This window comes from Oncorhynchus mykiss, chromosome 17 (genome assembly GCF_057628025.1).
Source record: "Oncorhynchus mykiss isolate SJ-2025 chromosome 17, ASM5762802v1, whole genome shotgun sequence".
Classification (NCBI taxonomy): domain Eukaryota; kingdom Metazoa; phylum Chordata; class Actinopteri; order Salmoniformes; family Salmonidae; genus Oncorhynchus; species Oncorhynchus mykiss.
This window is the reverse complement of record NC_143038.1, coordinates 58,411,831-58,433,878: the sequence shown is the minus strand read 5'-3', so window position 1 is coordinate 58,433,878 and position 22,048 is coordinate 58,411,831. Positions and strand designations below refer to the sequence as shown.

The 22,048-nt window shown below is 41.4% G+C and overlaps 1 protein-coding gene across 2 annotated transcripts; it reads right to left on the bottom strand.

Moving 5' to 3' along the window:
* Positions 1-507: 507 nt before the first annotated feature.
* grm6b (glutamate receptor, metabotropic 6b) lies at positions 508-20,517 on the bottom strand. Of its 2 annotated transcripts, XM_021569757.3 has the most exons (11): positions 19,276-20,517; positions 14,373-14,589; positions 14,077-14,212; positions 13,758-13,912; positions 13,472-13,612; positions 13,163-13,363; positions 6,008-6,147; positions 5,256-5,879; positions 4,768-5,079; positions 1,752-1,987; positions 508-1,350 (listed from the first exon to the last, which is right to left on the bottom strand). In XM_021569757.3, the coding sequence occupies exons 1-11, from the start codon at positions 19,828-19,830 to the stop codon at positions 1,347-1,349; spliced, it is 2,721 nt and encodes a 906-aa protein (XP_021425432.2). In that variant the 5' UTR covers positions 19,831-20,517; the 3' UTR covers positions 508-1,346. The 2 variants fall into 2 exon arrangements, with proteins under 2 accessions (XP_021425432.2, XP_090062221.1); XM_090206095.1 differs by lacking the exon at positions 508-1,350 and having other exon boundaries at positions 1,748-1,987; positions 19,276-20,515.
* Positions 20,518-22,048: the final 1,531 nt, after the last annotated feature.

The window sequence follows — 22,048 nt, the reverse complement described above, 5'->3', positions numbered from 1 at the left end:
TGAGCATAACCCCGGCAAAGTAAAACATTATCTTACTGCAAATAACATTGTTGCAAACTGAGCCACCACTGCATGGCGTTCGAACTCACAAAATAGAAACTCAAACTCAGCACAGAGTGAATGCTGCATGCGTTCTGTGATCTAGAAATGTGACCTTAACTGGGCTATCGTGGTTTTGTGGACCATTATGGTGCCACAATATTCATTTACAAATAGGTTTACATAAAATCAGTAATTTAAATTAAGGGAAACTTGTAACATTTTGATACCACAAACCTGTGATTTTATGGCACAATATTGACGAACAAAAGTAGGCATTGGAAATACAAATGATATTCCCAGTGAAATCTAGTGTTACCATAACTGTTCTCCCTATCACAACCCCAGCAGCACTGTAAAGATATTTGGAACAATCTAGGGAACTGCCATACATTGTGTAGTGTCTACCATAAGTTGTTCTAACAACGCAATTGTGACAGGTGCCTTACAAAACACAATATCCTGTTCAGAATCAATGGTTTCTTGTATAGAGAGACTGCAGCAGCATATACAAGTCATTACCACTAAAACAATTAACACCGAACAAAAGCATTTACTGTAGATGTTATATTAAAATGGTCCCTTACATGAGGTTTGATCTGGTAGTATTGACGTCAGTAATCAAAATTCCCTACAATTGTTTCTCTCTTTAAAAGTATGTCCTCCATGAACCCTACACGTATTCCAGGATTTAGTAGTGTATAGAAAAGCTAGTTCCTTCCGGTGAAATCAGTAAAAAAGAACGAGTCAAAGTCGTAACACTCATACACACAATACTATGGAAGCATTCATATAATGTACACACAACCCATGTAGTGCTGATAAATCAAGCAAACAAAGCTTCATTGTTTTCAAAATATCCCACTTTGGATCATCCAGTCGGGAAAAGGTTTATCATTTGATCAACTACTGACCCAAATAATTGTCCTGAGGAGAAAAATCAAAGAAGACTATTTCATTGCCATGGTCAATTTGAGATATCCTACTGTAAAAGGAGACACTGTGTCCTGAAGTCTGGCAAAGCTGTCTACAATGTTCATTGTGTTCTGTTCAGGAATCAGGATGATCCAGGAGGATGATCCAATGTATCAACTGTTCCGTTTACAGTCAGGTCACAGCACTTGTTGCGAGTCAGTCAGTGTTTATTTAGAATGACAAAGTTAGCGTCTCCTTTTCATTTCCATCCCAACCATGTGACAGTGTAGCCTTCACCATTGATCAAAAGATGTGCTTTGCCAAGAGAGACCATGCTAAGCTGTCATCTGTAAGGCGCCATGTGTCGCATTCATCTCTGGTTTCCTGCTGGGTTATCTAAAGTGATTGAAGAGAGAGCAATTACTATTGTCTTAGTGAAAAATGAACACTGTAATCTGTTTCTGTCATTGTGAATACATACAGTAACACAGGTGAAGGATCAGTGGACACAGAAAAAAGGGTTCCGAAGGGGTTCTTCGGCTGTCACATAGGACAACCATTATTGGTTACAAGTAGTTAACCTTTTTGGTTCTAGGTGGAACCCTTTCAGTTCCAGGTAGAACCCTTTTGGTTTCCATGTGGAGGTTCTACATGGAACCCAAAAGGTTTCTAAATGGAACTGAAAGGGTTCTACCTGGAACCTAAAAGGGTTCTCCCATGGGGACAGCCGATGAACCCATTTAGGTTCTAAATAGCACCTAAGAGTTCTGACTGGACATTGTCTCTGCTTTACTCACTGTGATCTGTCAGGGACTATGGCGCTACTTTTGGACTCTCCGTTCTGCTTGTCTTCTTTCTGGGAGAGTTGTGTGGTCACTGCTGAAGCCACAGCCTTGAAGCTGCGTTTGCGTTTCTGCACGTTCTGCTCCGGAAGGAAGATGATGACATAGACCTTAGGGATGTACAACATGCCGAGCGACACAGTGGCACTCAGGCTCATGGACACCGTCAGGGTGGTGGTCTGGATGAACATCTGGAGCAGATAGAAGGCAGGGTGAAAGTTAACAATAAATACCTCAGTATAAACCTATACATTTCACAATAGGGGTTGGATTGCCTGGCTGGGTACTACGTGAATTGCATGTGTTGCATTCACAACTCAAAATATGATTTTTTAAAATTTGTATTATATATCCTATGCCTGTAATTCCTTCTATTAATCAGAGAATAAAATGTGAATGAGTATATAGTATTCTGAGAATATGCTGAGAATACAGTAAACATTCAATAAACAATGTATGGAGGTTGTCTTACATAATATTTTCCATGGCAATCCCCATGACACCTTTATTATGCCTAACTACTATACGATGACTGAAGAAGCTATATGATGAGAAGTCTCAGAGGTACACAGCATACAGACGTCGTTTCTTCATCTGAATGTTCAGGAGCTGTTCTGAATGACTGTGTGATAATGCTCTCGGTAGCCGATGTGAGCAAGACCTTTAAACAGGTCAACATTCACAAAGCCGCAGGGCCAGACAGATTACCAGGACGTGTACTCAAAGAATGCACGGACCAACTGTCAAGTGTCTTCACTCTCCCTGACCGAGTCTGTAAAACCTACATGTTTCAAACAGGCCACCATAGTCCCTGTAACCAAGGAAGCGAAGGCAACCTGCCTAAATGATTACTGCCCCGTAGCACTCAAGTCGATAGCCATGAAGTGCTTTGAAAGGCTGGTCATGGCTCACATCAACACCATCCTCCCGGATACCATAGACCCACTCCAATTTCCATATCGCCCCAACAGATCCACAGATGATGTAATCTCAATCACACTCCACACTGCCCTTTCTAATCTGGACAAAATGCTGTTCATTGATTACAGCTCAGTATTCAACCCCATAGTGCCCACGAAGCTCATCACTAAGATAAGGACCCTGGGACTAAACACCTCCCTCTGCAACTGGATCCTGGACTTCCTGACGGGCCGCCCCCAGGTGGTAAGGGTAGGCAACAACACATCTGCCACGCTGATCGTCAACACTGGGGCCACTCATGGCTGTGTACTCAGTCCCCTCCTGTGCTCCCTGTTCACCCACGACTGCGAGGCCAAACACGACTCGCAGAAGGAGGTCAGAGAACTGGCAGTGTGGTGCCAGGAAAACAACCTCTCCCTCATTGTGAGAAAGACAAAGGAGCTGATCATGGACTACAGGAAAAGGCTGGCCAAACAGGCCCCAATTAACATCGATGGGGCTGTAGTGGAGCGGGTTGAGAGTTTCAAGTTCCTTGGTGTCCACATCACCAACAAACTATCATGGTCCAAACACACCAAGACAGTCATGAAGAGGGCATAACAAAACCTTTTCCCCCTCAGGAGACTGAAAAGATTTGGCATGGGTACCCAGATCCTCAAAATGTTCTACAGCTGCAACATCGAGAGCATCCTGCCCGGTTGCATCACCGCCTGGTATGGCAACTGCTCGGCATCGAACCGTAAGGCGCAAGGCGCTACAGAGGGTAGTGCGTACAGCCCAGTACATCACTGGGGCCAAGCTTCCTGCCATCCAGGACGTATATAATAGTTGTCAGCCTGGCAACAACAGTAATGAGAACAGACTTGTGGTCTGAGTCCAATGCACTGACAATTCAAAAGCAGTACACCTCATGAATTAATAAATAGCTACATGGCACAATATCCTGAGGGGATAACCCACATATCTTTTCATTTCTATATTCTCTGTCCTCTTCTTTGTTATGGTTTTTATTGGCTCTCAATGACCTGGCCAGCACTGATGTGGCAACGCATGGATGACCAGAGAGCACCGTTCACATGAGTTAATATTAAAGACATCATGACCCCAGGCTAGTGCTAGGTACAGTATGGCTCAGCAACTAAGTGGCATTGAAATATGACAAAGAGCAGTTCTAATGAGACCCAAAGGCAATACAGACCAGAGAGAGATATTTTCTTATCATGTGCATCAGCAATCAAGTCAACCATCCAGACCACACACATTGAAGCAAGTCAGTAGAAAATGTAAAAACATAGCCAACCCTAAGTTTGCCATGCTCTCCCAAATCTAACACCTTCCATTCACACTTCCCTAATGATCAGCATGCAATTATTGACACTTTTCTGAGTACCTCTCAAAATCTAATGCATCAATACCCCTGCATTCCTACCTACTAACACTGTTTTACTGTTATTGTGCTGTTATAATACTGTCTGCAACTAATGCAATCTGACAACTAAATGTTATTGATGCTATATTTAGACATTCTAAGCTATGAGTAACTGTGTAATTGAAAAGCATGTATGGGGTATTTGTTGTCACTCTGGGACCCATTTTGTCCCTGAGCTCATCTGACCTCATTTCTGAGTTCCCCCGTCTTTGATTAATTTCATTTCCATTTGCAGAGGGTAAAATACTTTTAATTCACCTGGGGGTTGGATCATTTCAGTTTGACTCACTCTTAATAACACACCCTACTAGTCTGAATAAACTTCCATCTTTTAAATCTTGACTATTGTTCCACTGCTTTGTAAGCATAGCAATAAGCCACAAGGTAAATTGGCATCTGTCATTCAAGGAAGAGGATGCTGAACATACTGTGAGTACGACAGGTAACAAACTAGCATTTAATAACAGTGTTGACAGTTCTTCAATAGAGAAGTTAGCTCTAGAACCAATTCTAGAAAACATAGTTTATGGTTGCTTTAAAAAAAAAAAATTATCAAAAATGTACATTTTTCCTGCAGGGTAAATACCAGCAATTATATAAAAATAACTTTGAATTTCAAACCTTTTCAGTAGACTGGGCTGTGCCAAAGAAGATGGGCACAAAGGCCAGCCACACGATGCAGGTGGTGTACATGGTGAAGCCAATGGGTTTCGCCTCGTTGAAGGTCTCTGGCACCCCTCTGCTTTTGATGGCGTACACTGTGCAGGTCACCATCAGCACGATACTGTAGCTTAAGCAGAGGACCAGGGCCAGGTCGGACATGTCACATTTCAGGACCCCACGTGCAAACTCTGGGTTGGGCGGGTGCTGCTCCTCATAGTCTATGATGGTGTGTGGGGGCACCACTCCGAACCAGATGAAAACTCCAAGTAACTGTGGATATACACAGAATTAGCTAAATATTGATGTGGCCCATGGTTCAGCCGTTCGATCTAATTCTACTGCATACCATTCCAGACACCATTTCCTATGTCTTTAACAAAAAACACTGCTGTATTACTGCCTCGTTTTCATCACATGCAGTAGGAGAGAGGCAGAAACCCACTCACCTGCATTCCAATGAGTATAAAGGTGATGATGAGCTGAGAAGCAGGGCTGATGAACGGAGGTGGCGTGACTGCTTTCTTGCCCTGCTCAAAAATACGGTAAATGCGGTTGGTCTTGGTGAGCATAGCTGAGTAGGTAATACACATGCCCAGGCCCAGCAGCAGCCTGCGGAATGCACATACTGGGGCGCTGGGCTCTGCGATCATGAGGAAGGTGATGAGGTAGATGAGGAAGATGCCTGTCAGGAGAACATAGCTGAGCTCCCGGCCGGAGGCCCGGACGATGGGGGAGTTGTTAAAGCGGATGAAGGTGATGATGCATCCAGAGGTGGCTAAGATGCCCAAGACAGCCAGGAACACAGGGATGATGGCCCAGGGGGAGCTCCACTCCAGCTTGATAATGGGTGTGGATCGGCAGCCCGTCCGGTTTGGCATGGGACGCATGTCGAAGGGACACATGTCACAGTTTAGCTCATCCAGCTGGTACTGATATCCGTCACACAGCTCGCAGTGCCAACAGCAGGGCACACCCTTCACCATCTTCTTCCTCTCTCCTAACTCACAGGGGAAACTGCACACCGAGTCAGGGACTGCACTGTCCCCACCCGACCACTGCATCTCCTCAGCCTTCCACAGAAACAGAGACAGAAACAGACACAGTGACAGAAACCATGCTGAAGAACATCAAGTGATAAAAACACTGATAAAGTGAACATCAACATAGCTAAATGAAAAAGGCCAAAACAAATGTTTACATTGAGTCGCAGATAGTTTGTCCACTGGCCAATACACCGGTAGCCAGGGTTGGTGGTGTTTGAGAGCTGGAACTGGAAGATGTCATAGCGACCAGGAGCATCTCCATTCTCATTGAACATGACCCCAGTCCCTGCACTGCCTGTTGGATAGAGGAGCAAGGATTTTCAACAGGGCTACCCACTATTGGGCAGTATATTGTATGCACCATAAAGGGTCAGTAGTGTTCCCTGGTGGAATGCCTAAACCTTTGACCAAAGAAAAATGTAACATTAGAGGAGGTGAACCTATAAGACTTATGCAACCAGGGCAAAGCTGAGCATAAGATTCTTCCTGTGGAGGGTTCTTTTCCATACATGATGCTATTCTTTCTGTACTCTCTGGTCTGTTGCCTTAACACTATAGCTTGTTCCTGCCTGTTCTGTTCAGGCATTCAATCAGAGAGGGCTTTCTATACAAAGGTCATCCACTAAGAGGGAAAAGGAAATAGCTATGCTTTCATAGAAAGCTCCTTGGACTCCAAACAGTGATAAAGAAATGTATTTTTTATGAAAGATGGAGCTAAAAAGAGGAGTGTGTCTTGTGTATTAAGAAAGAAGAGAGGCAGCCCTGGGGAAGAAGAGTGCATTGAAGGGATGTGCTGTGTACTGTGGCGTAGTACATTAGCAGAGATCCCAAGGCTAATGCAGAGTGCAGTGCTGTCTTCAGACTGAACTCCCTCCACACTCTTCTCTTAAACCCATGGGACGTGATGGGAACCAGAAGTGGAAAAGGCTTCATGAAACCATGCATTAGGCACACCATGTCATTTCAATGTGGAAATCTGGGTAACATTTGGTTGAGAAGTTGATCAATGAGATTTCAACATGTATTCACCCACTCAGAAAGGCAGCCAGAAGGTTGTTGAATTCTCAATGTGTTATCACTATGCTTTCAACAATCTTAAAGCACAACCAGATTCCAATTGAAAAACAATGTCAGAATTTTGGTTTAGCTGTCATCTAAATGTATTATCACTGCACTTTCAACCATTTAAAATCACAACAAAGTTAATAACATTTTACTGCAGTTGGCTAAATCAGGGTCACACAGAGTGTTTCTTGGTAGTCTTAAATAAATCTACTTTGAAACAAAAGTATATACATCACACACATGATTAGGGGCTTAAAAAAATGAAGACACCTGTATCACAATATTACACGTTATAAAAATCACAGAACACTGAAATATAACAAAACAGTTTAAAATATAAAAAACATTCCACCCATGACGCCACTAAAGGGTGATTTGGTATTTTGACTGCAGGAAAGGTCTACAATGGGAATACAAAATCAGATATTTTGTATTATATCGCTGTGCTTCATCTATTAGCACAACTAAATGACCTGGATTGCAGTTGAGATTACATTAAAAGTGTAAGTGATAAATGCCGTTCAAGATTCTGCACAGATTAATGTAGCAATTGTGAAGATCTCCACAGACCTGGGATCTTTGCATGCTATCTCTTCAACATGCACACTTTCTATGATAACATTAAAAAAAATGTATAGTTACAGTAACCTCAAAATGTGGCCATTGTACCCAACCAAATATCACAATTTAAAGGAGATTTATCTAATACTTGGACAGTTCCATCTGAGCCTCTCGCTTAATCCTATTCTTTAGCTCGTTTTTGTGGTTTAGTTGGAGACGTGAATCCAACATATGATTTATTTGTCGACAAGTTCATAGGCTATTTACTGTATTGCAAAGTTATATTGAATTGTGTTTGTTTGTCAACGCATCAAAATATTAACATTTTAAATGAGATGTATCTTTTGTGCCACGGAATTAGTCTGGCTTTAATTTGTCCGGATTCATGTTTCCATATCAACCAAAAATCTAAGTTAAAGAATAGGACTAAATCAAATCAAATGATTTAAAGTGCATTTAAAGTTTGATTTGATTTTGTCTTATTCTTTAAATTAGATTTTTGGTTGAGATGGAGATGTGAATCCAACATATTAATTATTAACTTGAACATTACATATGAAATCAACTTGAAACCAGCTTGAAACATTAGGGCCTATATATATTGTCTATTTTTAGTTTAATTGTAGGTTGAATTGAAACAATAGCAGTTGATGACTTTGCAAATGCTTTATAGGCCTAAATAGCATCATTGATTATACAGTTGAAGTGTGAAGTTTACATACGCTTAGGTTGGAGTCATTAAAACTTGTTTTTCAACCACTCTGCTTATTTCTTGTTAACAAACTATAGTTTTGGCAAGTCGGTTAGGACATCTACATTGTGAATGACAAGTAATTTTTCCAACAATTGTTTACAGACATATTATTTCACTTATAATTCACTGTATCACAATTCCAGTGGGTCAGAAGTTTACATACACTAAGTTGGCTGTGCCCTTAAAAATGATGTCATGGCTTTAGAAGCCTCTGATAAGCTAATTGTCAGTTAGCTTATCAGTTGAGTTGAGTCAATTGGAGGTGTACCTGTGGATGTCTTTCAAGGCCTACCTTCAAACTCAATGCCTCTGCTTGACATCATGGGAAAATCAAAACAAATCAGCCAAGACTTCAGAAAAAAAATTGTACCACAAGTCTGGTTCATCCTTGGGAGCAATTTCCAAACGCCTGAAGGTACCACGTTCATCTGTACAAAAAATAGTACGCAAGTATAAACACCATGGGACCACGCAGCCGTCATACCACTCAGGAAGGAGACGTGTTCTGTCTCCTATAGATGAACGTACTTTGGGGCGAAATGTGCAAATCAATCCCAGAACAACAGCAAAGGACCTTGTGAAGATGCTGGAGGAAACAGGTACAAAGTATCTATATAGTAAAACGAGTCCTATATCGACATAACCTGAAAGGCCGTTCAGCAAGGAAGAAGCCACTGCTCCAAAACTGCCATAAAAAAGCCAGACTACGGTTTGCAACTGTACATGGGGACAAAGATTGTACCTTTTGAATAAATATCCTCTGGTCTGATAAATCAAAAATATAACTGTTTGGCCATAACGACCATTGTTATGTTTGGAGAGAAAAGGGGGAGGCTTGCAAGCCAAAGAACACCATCCCAACCGTGAAGCACAGGGGTGGCAGTATCATGTTGTGGGGGTGCTTTGCTGCAGGAGGGACTGGTGCACTTCACAAAATAGATGGTATCATGAGGGTGGGAAATTATGTGGATATATTGAAGCAACATCTCAAGACATCAGTCAGGAAGTTAAAGCTTGGTCGCAAACAGGTCTTCTAAATGGACAATGACCCCAAGCATACTTCCAAAGTTGTGGGAAATGACTTAAGGACAACAAAGTCAAGGTATTGGAGTGGCCATCACAAAGCCCTGACCTCAATCCTATAGAAATGTCTGGGCAGAACTGAAAAAAGTGCGTGCGAGCAAGGAGGCCTACAAACCTGACTCAGTTTCACCATCTCTGTCAAGAGGAATGGGCCAAAATTCACCCAACTTATTGTGGGAAGGTTGTGGAAGGCTACTGAAATGTTTGATCCAAGTTAAATAATTTAAAGGCAATGCTACCAAATATTAATTGACTGGATGTAAACTTCTGACCCACTGGGAATGTAATGAAAGAAATAAAAGAAATAAAAGCAAGAAATATATCATTCTCTCTACTATTATTCTGACATTTCATATTCTTAAAATAAAGTGGTGATCCTAACTGACTTAATTAAGATAAGACATTTTTACTGGGATTAAATGTCAGGAATTGTGAAAAGTTTAAAAGAGAAAGAAAGAGAAAGAGTTTAAATGTATTTCGCTAAGGTGTATGTAAACTTCAGACTTCAACTGTATATACAAAAGCATGTGGACTCCCCTTCAACTTAGTGGATTTGGCAATTTCAGCCACACCCGTTGCTGACAAGTGTATAAAACCGATCACACTGCCGTGAAATCTCCATAGACAAACAGTGGCAGTAGACAGTGGTTGGAAAATACCTTCATAGAAAATGACTTAAGTAAAAGGGAAAGTCACCCAGTAAAATTTTACTTGAGTAAAAGTCTAAAAGTATTTGGTTTTATTTTAAATATACTTACGTATCAAATGTAAATGTAATTGCTAAAATATACATAGGTATCAAAAGTAAAAGTAGAAGTATACTGTAAATCATTTCAAATTCCTTATATTAAGCAAACCAGACGACACAATTTTCTGTTTTTTTATATTTTTATTTACGAATAGCCAGGGGCACACACCAACACTCAGATATACTTTACAAATCAAGTATTTGTGTTTAGTGAGTCCGCCAGATAGGAGGCAGTAGGGATGACCATGGGTGTTCTCTTGGTAAGTACGTAATTTGCACCATTTTCCTGTCCTGTTAAGGATTCAAAATGTAACAAGAACTTTTGGGTGTCAAGGAAAATGTATTTAATAAAACGAATATAATTTCCATTAGGAATGTAGTGAAGTAAAAGTTGTCAAAAATATAAATAGTAAAGTACAGATACCCCAACAACTACTTAAGTAGTACTTTAAAGTATTTTTACTTAAGTACTTTATACCACAGGCAGTAGAATGGCCTTATTGAAGAGCTCAATGACTTTCAACATGGCAACGTCATAGGATTCCATTTCTCCTACAAGTCAGTTCGCCCCGATAAGTACTGTTATTGTGAAGTGGAATCGTCTCAGGAGCAACAACAGCTCAGCACCGAAGTGGTAGGCCACACAAGCTCACAGAACAGGACCGCCGAGTGCTGAAGCGCATAACACATAAAAATCGTCTGTCCTCGGTTGCAACACTCAATACCGAGTTCCAAACTGCCTCTGGAAATAACTGTTTGTCAGGTGTTTCATGAAATGGGTTTCAATGTCCCAGCAGCCGTACACAAGCCTAAGATCACCGTGCACAATACCAAGCGTCAGCTGGAGGGGTGTAAAGCTCGCCGCAATTGGAGCAGTGGAAATTAGTTCACTGGAGTGATGAATCACGCTTCACCACTGGCAGTCCGACGGACAAATCTGGGTTTGGCGAATGCCTGGAGAGCGATACCTGCCCCAGTGCATAGTGCCAGTTTGTCGGAGGAGGAATAATGGCCTGGGGCTGTTTTTCATGGGTCGGGCTAGGCTACAGCATACAATGACATTCTAGACGATTCTGTGCTTACAACTTTGTATGAAGAGTTTGGTGAAGGCCCTTTCCTGTTTCAGCATGACAATGCCCCCCTGCACAAAGTGAGGTCCATACAGAAATGGTTTGTCAAGATCGGTGTGGAAGAACTTGACTGGCCTCCACAGAGCCCTGACCTCAACCCCATCGAACGCTTTTGGGATGAAATGGAACGCCAACTGCGAGCCAGGCCTAATCGCCCAACATCAGTGCCCTCTTGTGGCTGAATGGATGTAACGGCTGTTGTTGGCGGAAGGGGAGGAGGACCAAAGCGCAGCGTGGTAAGTGTTCATATTTTTAATAAAACAACTGAACAAAACAACAAAAGGTAAGGTGATGAAAAACACTAAACAGAAAATAATCACCCACAACTAAAAAACAGGGAAAACAGGCTACCTAAGTATGATTCTCAATTAGAGACAACGAACGACACCTGCCTCTGATTGAGAACCATACCAGGCCAAACACATAAACACAACATAGAAAAAATAACATAGACTACCCACCCCAACTCACGCCCTGACCAAACTAACACAAAGACATAATAAAGGAACTAAGGTCAGAACGTGACAATGGAAGCAAGTCCACACAGCAATTGTATTTACTTTGCTGCTCTTTTGCACACCAATATCACTACTTACACACCATCATCTGCTCATCATCATCTGCTCATCTATCACTACAGTGTTAATCTGCTAAATTGTAATTACTTTGCTACTATGGCCTATTTATTGCCATACCTCCTCATGCCATTTGCACACACTGTATATAGACTTTCTTTTTTTCTAATGTGTTATTGACTGTACGCTTGTTTATTCCCTGTAACTCTGTGTTGTTGTTTCTGTCGCACTGCTTTGCTTTATCTTGGCCAGGTTGCAATTGTAAATGAGAACTTGTTCTCAACCAGCTTACCTGGTTAAATAAAGGTGAAATTAAAAAAAATAAAAATAAACTATCGGGCACAGACAACAGCACAAAAGCAAGAAGGTAGAGACAGTAAGAGTGTCCATGATTGAGTCTTTGAATGAAGAGTTGGAGATAAAACTGTCCAGTTTGAGTGTTTTTGACAGCTCGTTACAGTTGCAGCGAACTGAAAAGAGGAGCGACCCAGGGATGTGTGTGCTTTGGGGATCTTTAACAGAATGTGATTGGCAGAACGGGTGTTGTATGTGGAGGATGAGGGCTGTAGTATGTATCTCAGATAGGGGGAGTGAGGCCTAAGAGGGTTTTATAAATAAGCATCAACCAATGTTGCAACATCTAGCCTTCCCAGAAGATAGCAGCAAAGGGGGGACCAACTCCATATTAACGCCCATGATTTTGGAATAAGATGTTTGACGAGCAGGTGAACACATACTTTTGGTCTTGTAGTGTACTTTATACAAGGTTTGTCTATGCTGAAAATGTGTTACAATGATGACACAATCCTGTGGTTGAAATTCCACCCTCAAAACAACAGTTGATAACTTTCAAATCCAATGTATTTTCCAATCAAATTACATGTCACAATACGTTGACAAATTACGTTGACACAACATTGATTCAACTGGTTTGTGCATTTTCTCTATACACTTTCTAACCATTTTTTTAAATAATTGAATTTATCAAGAATATATTCTGATTTGACAGCAACAACAAAAATAAAAGTCAGGATGGAAAATATATTTTCAAACTTGATTTAAACAAAGTCTATAGAATGTTCCAAGAGCTGATTGATTGCTGCTCCAATGGAATCCCTCAAGACCCTAAGAGCTGTTGGAAATTACCGCCTGCCTGAAACCTCTACCTGTTTTGGTAGGATGGAGTTTGGGCCTTCCATGGTGACATCATCATGCACTAAATTAGTTAAAAGACCACTCAAACCACTCCCAGACAGTCCTAGCAAAAGTTGTGTTTGAGAAATTGCCCTTTGCTAAGAAGCTATTTTTGTACTTAATTGTTATCCAGAAATGATATTGTTATTGCGATAAAAACGGACCTTTAATGACCCGTGCTCCCTACATTTCCAACTCACCATTAAAGTTGACTGAGCGAATGTATTGGAGCAGCTTACTCCCTTCCACTGGGTCCATCTTCTCACAGACACCCATGGAGCCCGGACAGAGGTCCAGGTGCATGCTGTGTAAGGCATGGGCCATGACATACACCGCGTCAATCACAAACTGTACCTTCCCTTCCTGCTCATACTGAGATTCCTGAGCGATTCTCTCTTCACCTGAAGAAGGGAGGAAGGGTGGCATACAATGGTTAAAGCCAGTGTAGCCTATAAATAAATCTGCTGATTTGAGATATAAAATATGTCAGAAGTAACCTCTTCTCCTACCTGTACATTTTCTCCTACCAAGGTCGTACTTGATACCTGCTCGGGTCAGTTTACATTTGAAGTCGTCCTCCCAGTATTCAGCAAACCAGATGTTCCTTCTGTTGTTTTCCAGAGATCTTGAGGTGAAGTAGTTGTCAAACCCTTGGCAAAGAACCAACAGAGGACAAACAGAACATCACTATCACCATATGTTTAAGACTTTCCCATCACCCACTGAAGTTAAAGTCACACTGAATACCAAAATATAATGTATCTCTGCAATACCTTTTCCATATGTTTTCCTTACCGTCGATGGAGGCCCGCTTAGGGAGGATGGTGACAGCCCCCTCAGCCACATCCTCCTGGTCCAGGATGGGCGAGCTCTTGGCCCCCCAGCTGTCAGAGCCCACAAAAAGGAAGTGACCCGTCAGGTTGGCCCTCTTTGCTGCCTCTAAGACACGTCTGTGAGAAATGGTGGTAAGACATTAGCACACTGGTCCTTTAGTAGCTCTAGACTCTATAAGAACTTGGTACTGAAGAGCTTAGAGAACAAGTAGAACATGGTGGTTATGTGACAACCTTCCTATGGAAAGGAAATGAAAAGTTACTACTAAGTTACCACTCACCTGATGTCGTCCTCATTGGCAAAGATGATGACCCCACGAGCATTAGAGGTCTCCATTAATCTCTTAATGATCTTATCAAAGCCCCCTGGTTTGGGCTCTCGGGGGATTTTAATGGATTGGGCGATGCATAGACCTCCTGAATAAAGGGAGAAGAAAGACACAAGATTCAAACCATCAAGGTGTTTCTTCATTGGACCTCATATTCTCCCCAAACAGTACCATCAATTGCAACACCATAGTGGCCATGGTTACGCTACATCAGAAAATGTCAATTTACCACTAAATTCAGTACAAACCTGCCTCTCGAGATATCTGGAGGAAGGCATCGACACCACTCTCTCCGTAATTTCCTTCTGAGGCCAGTGTAGATACGTAGTTCCACCCCATAGCCTTGACGATGTCCACCATGGCCTGGGCCTGGTAGGAGTCAGGAGGGACCACACGGGAAAAGAACTCATAACGGCTTTTGTCACTCAGCTCTGGAGCCGTGGACGCATAACTAATCTGGGGGATCTGAAAGATACAGATGTTACATGATGTTAATGGCTGCATGTGCTGAACTTTAAAAAGATACCAGAGACAATCATTAGATTCAAAATGACGGTTACTGGATGTTGGAAAGTTACTGAACCATGTGGGCCTTTCTCTGCAGTACCAGACACCATGTGTAATTTATCAAATCAATCTTCGTCTGGATAAATCATACACACAGTTGGTAAACAAACAACATAATACCACATTGCCAGGTATTTTGTCCCAAAACAACACTATAATGGAGGGTGCTGAATAGTTCTCACTTATCCAGCCAATGTAATCCACTGGAACATTCATACAGTGTAATATTGCTACAGCAATAACTACTGGTCTGTGTCGGCCATAAAAGCCAACGTCATGGTAAAATACAGATGATAAATTTCACCGCAGTAAAAGCATTTGTTTGGAAAAGAAATTGATGAGAAGATTCATTTACTGGTGTGCTACTTCATTAATGACACAGTTTATGCGAGTGGTCTTGGCTCTGACCCCACTAATGCCTGCCAATGGTTTAATGAGAGGTTCTTTGGAGGGATGAGGAGAGAAAGGTAGACACAAGGGGTTGTGAAGGGAGAAGGAGAGAAGAGGGAGAGAACCATTTCACAGATTATCTGGAAGGATTATATGGGTTTTAGTCAAATTACGTTAAGCACAGAGGGAGAGAGACAGAGATCAAGAGACAAGGTTACCATTTCTCAGCTGTAAGCCATACAATATATTTAATTCTGATGGCCACGTGCAGCTTAAATGTGTTGCTTTACTTTCACCCTTTCCCTCTAGTGGGAACATTCGTATATTACTCTGATACAGATCTAAGATCTTAATTTGATCACCCTGTTTGTTGCAAGTTAACTTTCCTGCACTGCAGGACATGTCAATCTTGTAGTGTATTTGAGGTTTAAAAAGGCTTCTGAAGTTTGTAATTTCCACTTTGAAATTTCAGACTTGATTTTCCCTTACGAAAAATATATCAACCCCTACAAAAATGTCAAATAATTATAATCCACATAATATTTCACATTTCCTGTTGCTGCAGGATTATTTTCTTGCTGTTGTAAACTGGCTCAAATTAAGATCAACATCTGCATGAATACCATATATCGCTCCAACTACACTGCTCAAAAAATAAAAGGAACACTTAAACAACACAATGTAACTCCAAGTCAATCACACTTCTGTGAAATCAAACTGTCCACTTAGGAAGCAACACTGATTGACAATAAAGTTCACATGCTGTTGTGCAAATGGAATAGACAACAGGTGGAAATTATAGGAAATTAGCAAGACACCCCCATTAAAGGAGTGGTTCTGCAGGTGGTGACCACAGACCACTTCTCAGTTCCTATGCTTCCTGGCTGATGTTTTGGTCACTTTTGAATGCTGGCGGTGCTTTCACTCTAGTGGTAGCATGAGACGGAGTCTACAACCCACACAAGTGGCTCAGGTAGTGCAGCTCATCCAGGATGGCACATCAATGCGAGCTGTGGCAAGAAGGTTTGCTGTGTCTGTCAGCGTAGTGTCCAGAGCATGGAGGCGCTACCAGGAGACAGGCCAGTACATCAGGAGACGTGGAGAAGGCCGTAGGAGGGCAACAACCCAGCAGCAGGACCGCTACCTCCGCCTTTGTGCAAGGAGGAGCAGGAGGAGCACTGCCAGAGCCCTGCAAAATGACCTCCAGCAGGCCACAAATGTGCATATGTCTGCTCAAACGGTCAGAAACAGACTCCATGAGGGTGGTATGAGGGCCCGACGTCCACAGGTGGGGGTTGTGCTTACAGCCCAACACCGTGCAGGACGTTTGGCATTTGCCAGAGAACACCAAGATTGGCAAATTCACCACTGGCGCCCTGTGCTCTTCACAGATTAAATCAGGTTCACACTGAGCACATGTGACAGACGTGACAGAGTCTGGAGACGCCGTGGAGAACGTTCTGCTGCCTGCAACATCCTCCAGCATGACCGGTTTGGCGGTGGGTCAGTCATGGTGTGGGGTGGCATTTCTTTGGGGGGCCGCACAGCCCTCCATGTGCACGCCAGAGGTAGCCTGACTGCCATTAGGTACCGAGATGAGACCCCTTGTGAGACCATATGCTGGTGCGGTTGGCCCTGGGTTCCTCCTAATACAAGACAATGCTAGACCTCATGTGGCTGGAGTGTGTCAGCAGTTCCTGCAAGAGGAAGGCATTGATGCTATGGACTGGCCCGCCCGTTCCCCAGACCTGAATCCAATTGAGCACATCTGGGACATCATGTCTCGCTCCATCCACCAACGCCACGTTGCACCACAGACATTCCAGGAGTTGGCGGATGCTTTAGTCCAGGTCTGGGAGGAGATCCCTCTCCTCCCAGGAGCATGCCCAGGCGTTGTAGGGAGGTCATACAGGCACGTGGAGGCCACACACACTACTGAGCCTCATTTTGACTTGTTTTAAGGACATTACATCAAAGTTGGATCAGCCTGTAGTGTGGTTTTCCACTTTAATTTTGAGTGTGACTCCAAATCCAGACGTCCATGGGTTGATAAATTGATTTCCATTGATCATTTTTGTGTGATTTTGTTGTCAGCACATTCAACTATGTAAAGAAAAAAGTATTTAATAAGAATATTTAATTCATTCAGATCTAGGATGTGTTATTTTAGTGTTCCCTTTATTTTTTGAGCAGTGTCTTCTGTTGGGGAGAGTGAAATTTAATACACCAAACATTGATAACATCAATAGTAACATTAATTTCCAATATTTACATTCCAACACAAATTCCTAAAACAACATTAAGCCTCCTTTAAACCAAAAGACAAGGATGACATCAATTATCTTCAGAAATCAATTGATTATGGCTGTCAGAAAAATGTCTATCAAAAAATAAATAGACTGTTCTGCTATGTTGCAACCCTATCAGGTTATTTGGCCATGCCATGTATATTGTCAGTGCCATGTGTGTTGAGTTCAATGACATTTACAGGGATCTCTGACCTCAACCCTATAGACAAACCTTACCCTTCCCAGAGCTCTTACAATTCACTCTCAAGACCAGGACAACTCAAACGTTTAATAAATACCACAGAGAACATGTAGTTCAGATGTCATGTTAGAATATGATGTATTGTGATTAAAATGAGAGAACAATCATATTAAATCATGAAAATTACGCTTTTAAACAAATTCTCTCTGACTCTGGTATTAGATAGAGGTGATACAATGCGTATTAAATCAGACTGAGGACATCACACATCAGACTCTATCTGAGTAACTGTGCAAACTCTAGAACGGTACATTATGGGATGGAATTTAAGGATTTTGGGCACTGGCCAGCTTGTAGACCACATTTTTTTTTAAAATCTGTGCCATGCAATATTTGAAAACACAGTTTCTTTAGCCAGCAGGCTAGTTGGACACATTTTCTACAAGTCTGGTCTAAAGAATACTAGCCTCTGACTAGCAGGCTGACTTAATTTCAATCCCTGAGTACATACGTACTGGACAAGCCCACCTTTTAGTTAAATCTGCAGAACACCGGTTAGAAAGTTGCTGATATCGTAGAACCAATGTCATCCCTCTGGCCTGATGCTCTATTTTCAGACTGGGTCCTGAGCTGCTGAGAGGGGCTTAATGGAGGATGGGATCTATAATTCTGTAGTTAACATCTTCACGATATGCAAGTTGACGCCTTGGTTCCCAACTAATAGCTCTCCATAAAGAGAATTAACTAGTGACAGAAGACTAGAGATGGTAGATGCTTAGCTTCTTGAACCTGAAGATTATTGAACCTAGTTGAAATGGCTAGTTTTAACAGCGACATTTCTAGATTACTAGTGGGTCATTAATGAGTCATGTCACTAAGTCACTGAGGGATTTAGGCAGCCTTAGTGTCCCGTTATAGCAATCAGCAGTGTATCTTATTATTGAGTTTGTGTGAAATGAAACAGTTGAGGAACATTCCAGGGTGTGAGTTCACAGCTGATTCATCAGGAAAACCTATTCGCGGCTCAGAACATGGATTCACAGGGGAATAGCGTTCACTTTCCATAGACGTCATACCCTACTGCTACATCCCACTGGGCACAGACGTTAGTTCAATGTGTAATTTTGATTTATATCAAAACACACAATTGCCCCACACATTACATAATGTAAAGGTATATTAAAGGTCCGCTGTAGCTGTTTTTATCTCAATATAAAATCATTTCTAGGTAACAATTAAATAACTTTTATTAAAATGGTCAAAAAGAAACAAAAGTTGCTTTTGTTTCTCAAGAAAGAATTTAGCCAAGATTGTGTGGGAGTGGTTTGAGTGGGGAGGGAAAAACTGAAAATGTGCTGTTATTGGCAGAGGTTTGGAGCTCTCTTTCTTATTGGTCTATTTTAACTGCATGGTGATGTCACCATGGAAGGCCAACACTCCTTCCCATCAAACCAGGAAGACATTTCAGGCAGTTTTTTCAAACAGTTCTTACACTAAAGGCATTATCATAATTTCCACAATTTCACAGTATTATTCCAACCTCCTAGTGTGGAAATATATATAAAACATAGGAAAATCTAGTTTTTGACTGCACTGGGCCTTTAACTCTGCTGAATAACATATGTACGTGTGTGAGGATAATGCTGTAGCATGAGAATATAGTACAGTGAGGGCTGCAATGCACAGCACAAGAAGGAGTCTCACCGCAAAGAGTCTCAGCACGTTGGCCACCATAATGGACACTGAGCTGCCGGATGCCCCGATTACTCCGACCACCCTCTCCGGTTTGGGAATGATGGGTGGCTCGCCATTAGAGCAACGCACGTCCGAATTATCCTTCTGGATGAGGGCCTGGACGAAGGTTAGCGACTGCTCCAGGGCGTAGGTGTCTCTAGAACAGGTGTCCAGGATTCTGGCCCCCAGTGTGATGTTAGGCAGGAGGTCAGGGTCACTGTTGATCTGATCCAGGGCATACAGCATGGCCTCCATACGGTGGATACCTTTCTCCCGCTTGATCTCCCCACAGGGCACACCGGCTGGACCACGGGAGTGCACTGGGAACAGGCCACCCAGGGTGATGTCTCCCTCAATCTTGATGGAGTGTGGTTGTGTGCCCTGCTGAGCCCATGTCTCTGGACTTAGACCCAGAAACAGCATTAACAGTAACCTGGGAAATGTTGTTACATGACATCCAAAAGGTGGACCAAACCCACAGCAGGACTGCGATTTGTGGCTCTGTGATGTCATGATTTTGGCCATCAAAGGTTCCTGTATCCAGTGTTAAAGTACCAGGCTCCTCCCTCTACCTTTGATACCTGTGAACAGTTTAATGAGGACATGTTGGTCTTTGGTTAAGTTAAATACATCTGTATAGCTTTCATTACATACATTTTAAACTAACACTGCATGAGTCAAATAACTGTTTATCATACAAATTGATCTGCAAATGCTCTAACCATGGCAGCAGAAATTAGAATACACAATGTCTTGACATCACTGGCATATATACTGAACAAAAATATGAATGCAACATGTAAAGTGTTGGTCCCATGTTTCATGAGCAGAAATAAAAGATCCCAGAAATGTTCCATACACACGCACAAAAAGCTTATTTATCAAAACTGTTGTGCTAACATTTGTTTACATCCCTGTTAGTGAGCATTTTTCCTTTGCCAAGATAATCCATCCAACTGACAGTGGTGGCATATCAAGATGCTGATTAAACAGCATGATCATTACACAGGTGCACCTAAAAGGCCACTCTAAAATATGCAGGGGGGGGGGGGGGGGGGGGGGGCTGAGGAGTATTTCTGTCAGTAATTATGTGGGGAAAAACTAATTGTGTACCGCTGCCCAGTCATGTGAAATCCATAGATTACGGCCTAATGAATGTATTTATATTGATTGATTTCCTTCTATGAAATGTAACTCAGTAAAAATCTTTGAAGTTGTTGCATGTTGCATTTATATTTTTGTTCAGTGTATAATATTCCCAAACATTATCATTCAAGTAGATAATATAGGACATGCCACTTCAGTTCTTCCCGACAGTCTCAAAGTGAGCATAACACATTTGTTTAAAAGTGTGTGTCTGTGTCCGAGAATATCTACTGCTCCTAGACTAGAAAATCAACCCGCTCAAACACCACAGCAGAGAGTCTTCATGAGTAAAGGTTATCTGTATGAAAAGGGTTGGACAAGTAAAACACAGCCAAGAGAGCAGCAAAGTGCATAGTAATAACATTGCATAAATATTTCACAAAAGCGAACATGGACAGATACAGTATATGTGTTTTATGTTATTTTCATTATGTTCTGTAATACTGTTTAGGTTTAATGAAACATAAGGGAGACATAGGGGTGAGAGAAATAGAAGAATTAAGGTGCATGTTCAAGATAAAAAATATGACTTGTGTAAGGAACAAGGAATTTCATCCCGATATGACGCTAAGAATATATATACTGAAATATAGCTCACAGTTTGACTGCCTATCCAGCTTACTTTTCTTACATTTTCACTATGTGAGGGGGAGATCCGAATAAGTTATAACAGTATTGAAAATTGGTAAAATATTTGGTGTACCCGTTTCTTGCAATCAAATGACTGAGTGGCCTCAAGGATGTAATGTTATATTGCAACAAAAAAAATCATAATTAATATACTTTTCTTTTTTGAAGCTGCCAAAAATCTGGTGTTTCTTTGTTAATTTAAACGGTTTTGTTATATTTCAGTCTTTTGTGATGTATATAGTGGTACATTGGAATGCAAACTCAAAATATAATACATTACAAATCTATATCTGACATGGTACATGTGTCTTTTTTAAGCCCATAACCATGTGTGTGAGGTGTATACTATTGTTTCAAAGTAGATTTGTTTAAGACTACCAAGAAACACTCTGTGTGACCCTGATTTAGCCAACTGCAGTAAAAGGTTATTAAGACATAACCAACTAAAGATATTGAAATTACAATAATATTGTTGTGCAAATATGTTTCACAGAGTAAGGATAATTAAACCTTTAAACCTTTTGTTGTTGCAAAACAACATTTTATCTTAGTTGTATGATTATCATCCAACCAAACATCACATGCTATCATTTGATGCACACATCAATATTGTGCAAACAATGAAAAAACTGTGTTGGATACTGGCCTGAAGTCTACACAAATTCTGCAAGGCCTTGAAATAGAGATGTGACATATATTTGTACATAAATATAAGAATTGACTGCTTACCTGAGCATTCCATTTGGACCAGTCTTGATTTGACCCATCACGCCATCATTCCCAAATAGGCCTATTCCCATATTTAATATGTGATGATATTCAGTGCCCGTTTCTTCGTTGTTTTAGCGAAAAGTAAATCTATTAACATCTCAGATGTTATATTTATTTTCCCAAAATAACTGTAATGGACTCAAATTGTTCAATAACATAAAAAAATTTGTTTTAGTTCATAAAAACATATTGAAAA